At 40.7% G+C, this 10,290-nt stretch overlaps 1 protein-coding gene across 1 annotated transcript in view; it reads left to right on the forward strand.

The window, feature by feature from the left end:
• Positions 1-10,290, forward strand: part of LOC118426865 — a 15,921-nt gene extending 5,631 nt beyond the window's left edge. Inside the window, exons 4-5 of the mRNA XM_035836430.1 lie at positions 8,092-8,247; positions 9,809-10,290. Coding sequence (XP_035692323.1) covers positions 8,092-8,247; positions 9,809-10,041 — 389 coding nt within the window. The 3' untranslated portion in view covers positions 10,042-10,290. The remainder of the gene's footprint in view (positions 1-8,091; positions 8,248-9,808) is intronic.

Consider the following 10,290-nt stretch of genomic DNA (forward strand, 5'->3'; position numbering starts at 1 on the left):
AGATTATAGACTTCTAAAGCGATAGCCGAAAAATCTAGAGCTAAAACTATGGAGACAACCTCTGATTTGCGTCTTATTCTTAGGGACTATTTAGATATCTGGACACTTGAAATTCCGAACCGGAACCTTGATGATGGCATGAGGCTGCGCTATGGGTCGATGTACCTGAAATATAGAAATCCAATTTGATTCATTTCATTGTATTGTGCATTCCATTGATTGGTCGTTTTATCATAAAGTTGAGTTGTACCTTTGTGTTATGTATGTCTTATGTATGTTTGTTTTGTTTGTGTACACAGTGCACTTTGAAAATCCTAGTAGCAATATGTTGTACCTAAATAAATGAATGAAATGTAGAGTCAGCTGAACAAGAAAAAGAGTAACAAACCGAACCACTTTTTAATACTCTCCATTGTACATACTGATAGTGATACATGAACACTACTCCTCAGCAGTCCCATAGTAAGAGATGTGCAGACCATGTAGATGATAAATAACTGTAAGGTTGGCAAAATTTTATCCAAATTTGCAGAAAGGACATTAGAAACAAAAGTGTGTCAGAAAGAGATGTATAATTGAGACAATTAATATTGTATTTCATAACTTTTACAACTCTAGCATTTTTGAGGAGATCCAGTATAACAAGCCATTTTGCAGACATGTACTTTTCATGTCAAACATTTTGTTCCTTTGGGCTTTTTGTGGGACATTGGGCCTAGGAAGGATCCCGAATGCAAGAAAATTACATGATATCATTCTGTTCTACGTATTACACAAAACTGTTTAAGTGCCTCCCCATGAGTGCATGTGTGTGTCTCTCTCACTCACTGTATGTATGCACATTTCTGTGTGTGTCTGTCTATGTGCGTCTCTCTAGCGCTCACTCTCTTCTTGTGTCTGTGTGTGTGTGTATGTATGTGTGTGTGTGCGTGTGTGTGTGTGTGTGTATGTGTGTATGTGCGTGTGTGCGCGCGCGCTTGTGTATATGTGTGCAAGTGCGCGCGCGCGCGTGTGTGTGTGTGCGTGTACGTGTTTGTGACATGCACATAACGATGTCATCATTGAAATAATACATATTCTTTATTGAAACACGACAAAAGTACAGCGACTTTCGTAAGGTCTACATGTATAACAGCTACTTACAGTACAACAGATAAAATAGAATAAAATAAACAAACAAACTGAACACACATATAAATATCTATAGGTATGAATAAATCAGCATATAGGGTCTAGCTTGTCATTTACACTATTGGTTCTATGGTATAAACATTCGTGGATATATTTGCCTACTTGTACACAGTAAGGGATATCGCCTCCCAGAATGTAGTTGAGTTTATCTATCGAACAGAGAGTAGCAAATTCTTTAGAGCAAGCGGAAAGTAATGTGAACAGGTCTGTGCGTTTGTCATTATATCGAGAACATTCCATAACAAAGTGACGTTCGTCTTCGATCTCATTTGGGCAGAATATACTGTGGCCTTATGACTTTGACGTTGTATTAAAAAGTTCACTAAAGATAAAAAAAATATAAATGCACTATCAACCTGTTTCAGTTTAACTGAATTTGGGAAAATCAATGTAAAGCATACAACGTTACAAGAAGTGAAGAAACTTGAAGCCCTTACCTCCTCCCACGCCAAGTATTACAACAATCCACGAAGCTATCAATGTTGTGAGACTCCAACCTGCCATTCCTGATTTCGGCATGCTTGTATAAATCATCATCGTCGATGTCAAAATCAGGTGTATTCTATATCTAAGAATGAGACACCTTACGTCTTTGGGAAATTGTGCACTTTGTCTATTTGAGTTGTACAGTGTTATACAATCTCCTTTCGTCACAACAAGACAACCGTTGTATCCTGGATTTTGCTCCGCCCGACTATTCCAAAAACGATAGAGGGGGGGGGGGGGGGTATATGTCATATCTTGCAACATTTTTAGATTCAGTTTGTCCCTTCCCATTCACAATGCCACTTTTTTGTGTTGTGCAACGCAGTGACTTTTCTGTGACTTCAGGCCCGATTTATTCACTTTGATATAAACATTTGATATCAGGACCCCCTCACCCCCCCCCCCCCCGAAGCCCAAAATAAGCTAGTCCAAACTTACCGGAGTCAGTGTTAACGCCCGGAATAGAAGTATTTACCTTCCGCTTCTGTGGACTAACAATGGAACAAAGGAAAGCCAGGAGAACCTTGTTTTCTTTACAACAGTAAACCTGATACTGAATACCTTCATTCGAAACAAAGGGCTAGGGCCGTCGCTCGTATAGGACGTTGACTCTCAAACCACCGTAGCTTTTTTGCGAAATATAAGTTACAGACATATATACAAACAAACTCGTGGAAGGAAATTTCTTTTCGACAACATTGATATACGCCTTAGGTAAGTTTTGACCCCATACGGTCGTTTGAGGGTTAAATGGAGGTCCCGTGTTCTTATAAAAAAAGACGAGGGGACCTTCTTGGTGTGAGTGGATCAAACCATTCCGGCTTGAATATGGAAGGTAATTTTCTCAAACAGCCATCGTAGCCCCTGCTTCGCCTATTGGGTCAGTTAGTCCTTACCGATAGTGAGCAATTGAGCTGGTCCCAATCATGATGTTTCTGACCTAGGGAGAAGAGATACTGTTACAGTTACAATGTAACCCGTAACCTTGGAGTGGCCTTCGGGTCATACCTTGAAATGACCTTCAGGTCTTGTTACATGGTGACCATTAAGAAAATAAATGATCACACGGTGTTAGGCACAAATGCAATGTGTAGTACTTTGTATTGTTATAGACAAAGTGCCTAATGACAAATATCTATAATCTGAATAGAATTGAAAACAAATGCCATAGTCTTAAGTATTCAATGTCTAACTACCTCATGGTTTCAGTTTAGTAGGCTAGACAATTCAGCTACAAACCATCTGCCTGACACTTACTCAAAAACTTGTTTGTATCAAGCGAGCTATACCACACGTGCAACTGCGTGCTGTCTACGTGCAAAGAATGTGGGCAATCTTTTGGGGTCCGCAAGTGGTAAGTACCGCCTCCGTACGAAATCCTACGGTATCCAACGGATTTGGGAACACGCAGACACGCAGTAGCACTTTAAGTGCATTGAGAACTTTCTCTGCGTTCGAACGTTGGGTTTTCGGATTTATCCCCGTCCGAGCCTGAAATGGTGTTTGTGTGAAACAATTAAGGGTTCATTGATGCATTACTCCGAGTGGGTACCCTAAAAGTGATCCGAGCCAAAAAATAAACGGCTGCAAAGACGCGTGTTTTTAGTGGTGAGAAATTCCCTTTAAGGCAGCGGAACTGATCTCAAAAGTTAGATTGGCGAAATCTTGTTGGCAACTGAAGAAATTAGCAGGTAAAGTTTTGCAGCCGCGCGCTAGGTCGGAGGTACACAGTCCTGGGTTCTGAGTGGTGTGGTTGTACACGAACAGCGAAAAAGTGCCTTTTTGTGGGGATTGACTAACCATAGTTTGTAATTGCTATGTAAAAAAGAACCTGTGTATATTTGACGTTGGCAATTTTCCCCACGATATAGGGTAAATGTGGTCAACATAGAATGAAAAGTCTGCTGATATTTAACGTAGCTTCATTACGAACGCGCCCTTAAAAATAACAGATTACAAAATAAAAGTCTATAGGAAGAACAAAACTCATTAATGAGACCTTAAGATTTGGCTTTATCATTGCAGTTTTGGAAAAATTTGATACGTATAATATACGCTGAGAAACTCCAACTGAGTGCAGTCAGTCGGTAGGGATGTTATACCTGTCCCTGGTGCTGAACGCCATCCAACACTTTTCAACTGCGGCCTCTCGGATCCAAAGTGCAGCTCAATGTACATGCGCTGCATAATTTCTGCACCTGGGGTTAGCTAAGGTGATGCAGTCGGTGTTTTGGGTTGAACTTGACGCGTTTTGCGGCAAACACGAGGAAGAGTGTTCCCGGGTCAGAATTAAGGGACGGAGACAATACTTATGTCGAGCCATAGTCGACTGAAAACACCAACGACAGACCATGGTACTCTCCAAGCAGAGGTTGGTGGAAAACCGTGACCGTTTAGGGGGGACATTAGTACAAACCTTTTGAAATACGCATCCTAAAATATGGAGATGATCTATCTAAACACAGAAATCACAAAAATTAGGCAATTGTAAAACTCTAACCCCCCTGTACATACCCCCTGAAGTTTGGATACCCCCCTCGCTATGTACTTGTGTGACGTTGCTAAGGTCTGCAAGCACTGACTGCATTACGTCAGTTCTTTTTGCACATTTTGTGTAATTGAATGATACATTACACTCCAAGATACCTTTCTATCAGGTTTTGGCTTAATATTCTTGGTTGCCATGGCAACAAGGCAGCAAGTATTGGGGCAAATTTCCATTATTTGGCCAAAAACAGGGAAGTCACTGTAGGGCAGTAATTCAACTATGTACAGAGTGTCTTTAGCTTCACAAGAATAGTGGTAACATTTTAAGAAACTCGATGCCAAGGAATTGGGCAACTTCAAAAAGAAACATTGTTTCAAGGTTACAAAAACACAGTTTTTTTACCAAGCTTAAAACCAGTGTTTTTGTATACGTGTCGTCAAGTATGGACAGAAAAGCAACAGTTGACTGTTCTCTCTACTACTAAGGTCTCTTGTACATGTGCATACTATATACAAGGCTCGAAATACTTTTTCTGCATACCTGCACTGGTGCAGGTAACATTGAAAATAGCCTGCACCAGACAAATTTTACCTGTACCACTCTGAATTTTGGAAGTATAGTTCATACTATAATTGTTCAGGAACCATTGCTTTTTTTTTTCTTTTAACATTCAATGCAGCTAATAACAATCCAGTACACCTACATCATATGACGTTTATGTATAAAACCTAGTATTTGGGACCAGTGCAGGTTAGGTGCAGGTAGACATAAAAAATACCTGCACAGCTCCAATTTTACCTGCACTAACCTGCATATTAAGCAGGTAGTATTTCGAGCCCTGATATCTCTCATTGTAAGCAAGATGCCTCACCTCACCTCACCTCACCGGTCCCATAGCCTCACCGGCCGTAGGGGCAGCACTTCCATCAACATAAGTTTTCCACCTTTGTCTGTCCTCAGCCAAGGTTGCCAGATGGTGGACTGTTTCTCCCGACCATTCTTTCAAATCACTAGTCCAAGTCCGACGTGGGCGTCCCCTAGGTCTTGGACCCTCCGCCCTTCCTTGGAGTATAGTATGGGTCAAAGTACCTTTTGCTCTTGTGGCATGGCCAAACCATTGTAGTTTCTTCTTTTTCACTAATGACAGGAAACAAGATGCCTGCGATACTGAATTTCAACAATGTTTTATTGGTACATCTATTTACAACAGAATCAAAAGAACCATAGTCAAATTTACACTCATTGATAGTGTCAATGGCGTGTAACATTGACTTGTTCAAGTACAATTTTAGGTTGACCACAGATGGAGTTTTTGTGGTTATGGGTAGTGACAGGGCTGTGTTCTTGAGTTGGGCCAGCTTTAAACTTACATATCAACTTCTGCTGCTGATGTGAAAGATCCATCTTGGGTTTTCAGGGTTTGTACTAGTAAGTATTTGTCTCTCTTCCAATCAACAGCAATGTTTGCAATCTCTTTCTCATTGAGTCCTTGCTTCTTATGCCCCTTCTTCATTTCTCTTCCAAGCTATCAGAATCTCTGGTATCCTGCCTCCTATCCTGACTTCTCTACTGTACTGTCTAAACGATCCAGTTCTCTTCTCTTTTTCAGTACCCTTGTAACTTCAGATTGGTAATTGTGGTTACCACTTGGACAATGGCACTACAGACTTCTTCTTTCTTTGTCTGTTGGAACATCTCCTTAGAGATAAACCCGAAGGCTGTATCCTTTACCTGCAGCAACTGAGTACCCTAAATATCCACTTGCACATTTGAAAATGCATTTTGGTTGGCGCAACGTAAGTCGTAATTTTAAATCCAGGTAGTGCGCAACCTGAAATTTTTCAGTTGGAACACAACTTTCCCCCACCTACATGCATAATTATTTATTTCTTGTTAGGATAAAACATAATTTACATGTAACTACAGGGGTGCCTAATAGGAGTGGGTAAACGGTACAGGAAATTCCGGTTCATGCAGGTCTGGTTCAGGTCCAGAGGTCCAGACCTGAACCTGGACCTGATTCAGTATGTGAAAACTTGTGATACTCAAAACAATGGTCCGTTTCGATACAAAAAAAACTGCTTTGCAGAGATTTGAGTACCACTGGCGTTTTAATATACTACAAGGCTAACTGCCTCAGTGAGATTTAGTGTAATAGTGGTAGAAATGACTACAGACTATACTATAATATACCTGAAGCCCGTTTCGTCCAATTTTGAGTTTGGATCAGTTCATTTTTGCTATGGGGGTGTCTTGGAATAGTCCATATTTGCATGGGAAATACATTTGGAGGTTCTGATATCCACAATGATCTCTCCTGAAGTCAAATATTCTGCCAAGGATGCCAAAGTACAATTTCTAAGGCATTTAGCGTGTTTGGTAGTATAGCGTTATACTAGTTTAGTACATTGTCAATTTAAAACCTTCAGGGGGCATGTACAGGGGGGTTAGCAATCAAAGATTTACAAAATTTTTGCATTTTTATATTCAGATGGACCGTCTCCATATTTCTAGGGGCGTATTTCATCAAAAACTGCATTTTTGCAAAATAGTGCCGCCCCCACCCCCCACCCCCCCCTATCCTTATATGTCGTATTTCTCAGACCAGCCTCCCACCAGGGTGATAGCGGTTAACTGTTAACAGCCTTTTCGGCTCCACTTGGGACCAGAGGTTGGTGGGAAGGCTGGTCGAAAAAAATACGGCATATAAGGAAAAGGTCACGATTTTCCCACCAACCTCTGCTTGGAGAGTAGGACGATGGCAGTTGAATAAAAATAGATAAAAATGAATAAAATCTTTTTCATCTATATTAGACAAGATGACCAAGGCCCAGTAACGTATGTACTGCCCAACGAGCTTGCTGGATTTCAAGTTCCTCTAAGCTTTCATTGTGCAAAGCATTTTCTTTAGCGTTATTTGAAGTAAAAGAGGAAGGAAAATGGAAAGAAAAAGAGGAAGAAATCGACCTAAAACAATACTTCTGTGAAGGTAAACTTAAAAAAAAGAAAGCCTACATATCTCGTGTTTCACATCTCACTTCCGGGCACTAAAAGAATTTTGTTTTATCACTGTTTGAAGTAGGAAGAGGAAGGAGAAGAGACTGGCATAAAACAGTGTATTTACTTCAAAATCTGTGTTGTACCTGTTGCAATTCAAGTAAAGTTAAACTTAAACTTAAACTTAAAACAGGAACTCCTACATCTCGTTTTTTACTTCTCATTCCCTATAGTGACTTGCGTTTTTTGTCGGTCCCTGGTTTTCTGAAGCGTTACTGGTTTTATCGGAGACTCTGACAAAACCTGTGAAACATGACTCCTCTTCCTGATCGCGGCATCATTAGCTCTCTTATCGGGATAGTGATGTACGTGGTGGGGATAGCGACACCCGCCTGGCTCAAGGCTGGACAAGAGGGGTTTGCTATAGAAGTGGGACTGTGGCAGGCCTGTGTTACACATGCAGGAGCAAGGACTTGCGGTACTTACTTACCCAGCTAATTTTAACGCTAGGTTCACATTTACAAAAAGGGGCCCGGGCGGCAATTTACAGAAGTGAAAAAAAATATAGAGTACGTCAAGACAATATTCACAAGTATGCTCATAACGTTTCTGCTACGTTTTATGTGTTCTCCTGCCTTATGTACTATATGGTAGCTTGGGTCTACAACAAGAGTTGGGACTGTGACAGGTCTGCACAACATACATATCTAGTGTAAGAACAACTTGCGAATTTTACCAAGGTAAGCCAGGATGTCACATCGATCGAGTCAATGTTCGACGTTATTTTGTATGTAGGACTCGAGGTTAAATCAGCTCCAAAGAACGAGTCAAAGGTAAAACAATGGTTTCATTTATATTTATCGCAATATACCTACTATATTTTGTTTGAAAATTTTCGTCCACAAAAACTTGTTTTCTGAATTCTGTAGGTATTAGCCAGGGGTCCGGTGCCGTCCATGCCACACGTACTTTTGCTGTGATCGGACTGCTAATGCTCATCGCTGGTGTTGCTCTGGCCTACTACGCCGCGTACAAAAACTCCAACAAAGACAAGACGAAATATGGTGCCCTGATCATTGCTGGAGGTATGTTCTTATTGTTACCTCCAGAAAATGTGTCATAGGGGTTATATTTTAGGCAGTGTTTGTCTTTCTGTATGTTTGTTGGTCAGTAAGATTACTTTCATATTTTGTGTGTTAGTAGGGTGTGGCAAAAACTGGAAACGATTAGATTTTGGGCCCCCTAGCGGCTTCTCTTAGTACAGCAACGGAACTTCCGGTTTTGGTATCTCGTGTTCTGAACAAGCTATGGTCACGATTTTTAGGTGTTAGATAGCTCTTGTGCTTGGAAAAAGTGACATGAGTATGATCCTCCAGCGGTTAAGCTTGCAATTGCAGGGGCGTTTTTGTAAAAAAAAAAGAGGATAAACTAGAGTTCGGGGACCTCATACCTCCATGAAATATTTATTGCTTTTTTGTGGATGGTATGTATGTTTATAGTTGGTTGTATTTGAGAGTAAAAGTTATATATGTTATGGGGAAGAAGTGGTGTAATCATTTAAATATCGCAAACGGGAACAAAATATAGGTGCGAATACCACAGACAGTAACCACTCATTTTCCAAGACAGGCATAATGTTCTACATACTGGGATAAATCGCAACTGTATGATTTGTCATAATATGACATATGACAAAAACACTACTGCAATACAAGAAATACAATACAGGATATAAACACATCATCAACACAACCAAAAGGACATGAAATATCCGACAACCAATACCTACATGTAGGATACGGGGACAAGTTGGTGCCCGATATATATAATAATGCAAGTACTTACCAACACAATATCAGCATAAGCCACACGGACCACAAAATCTAACAGCGCAAACAAAGTATAACACACAAGGTCCCCAAAGGCACGAGTGGCTAAATACAAAGTTATTTATCATATTCAAATTGTCCAGCATCGGGAAACAGTTGCCCAGCATCGGGAAACAGTTGCCCAGCATACTAACGAAACTTCCGGGTTACGCAGCCCAAAACAGATGTTCTAGAATGTTGGGCTGGGCAAACAGGGGCACTAATGTGCCAACTGCTACAAATATTTGAAACGGTCCTAAGCAGACATAAATAAAACTAATGGGGCTTCCCCATACAGCTGTCATAGAAATCACCTCACCATCTGCTTGCAGCTAAGCCCATTAAGAAACACATAAAGCACGATGCCTGTACCAATATATCTCAAATATAGGGGTGATTTCTGACATTATTACATCGATTATAACGACAGATACGGCTTCCAAAATCTCATCGTTTCAAGCTTTCATCACACCGCACCAACACAACAAGTATGAAACCAATCCATCCAGCCGTTCTTGAGTAAACATCTACACAGACAGAGACACCTAACAGAAAATATAACCTCCATTCCATGACATTTCATGGAGGTAATCAAGAAAGGAATTACGGATTTTCATGACTTTTACTGCGCAGGTAGCTTAGTTTTTCCCAAATGCTGATGGGTGCTATATTATAAGCAGAGAAAGCGGCAAGTAACATTCTTAAAGTCTTCTCACTTGGCCATTGTACCGATAAACTTTTCCTTCAGTAGGATTCATGACACCTATTTTATCAACAGGAGTCTGTGGGATAATTGCTGTCGCCATCTTTGGTGCGTCAATGCGGAATGGCAGCGGGACGGAGCTGCCGATTCCTTTCGGCTACTCCTTCTACCTGACCTGGGTGCAGGCGTTCCTAACGGTCTTTGGAGGAACCGACATCATCGATATCAAAGCCGGGCGTAGGGACACAGAGGATGACCAACCCGTGCACCGTGAGGAAGTTATTGCAATGAGAGAGTCTATTATTTAATCATTATATCTATTTATTGAGAAGAAGAAAGGGGAAGAAACAAAGTGGAAGAAATTGACCTAAAACATGTACTATTACTTAACCCCTGTGAAGATAAACTTAAAAAATAAAAGCCCACATATCTCGTGTTTCAAATCTCATTTTCGGGCACTATTATAAATGATGTTTACATGCACTGTCAATCATGAATTAATGAAACGACCAACTAGATTGCTGGATTTCAAGTTCCTCTAAGCTTTGCTTGTGAAA

Source organism: Branchiostoma floridae, chromosome 12 (assembly GCF_000003815.2).
Source record: "Branchiostoma floridae strain S238N-H82 chromosome 12, Bfl_VNyyK, whole genome shotgun sequence".
In the NCBI taxonomy this organism is placed as follows: Eukaryota; Metazoa; Chordata; class Leptocardii; order Amphioxiformes; family Branchiostomatidae; genus Branchiostoma; species Branchiostoma floridae.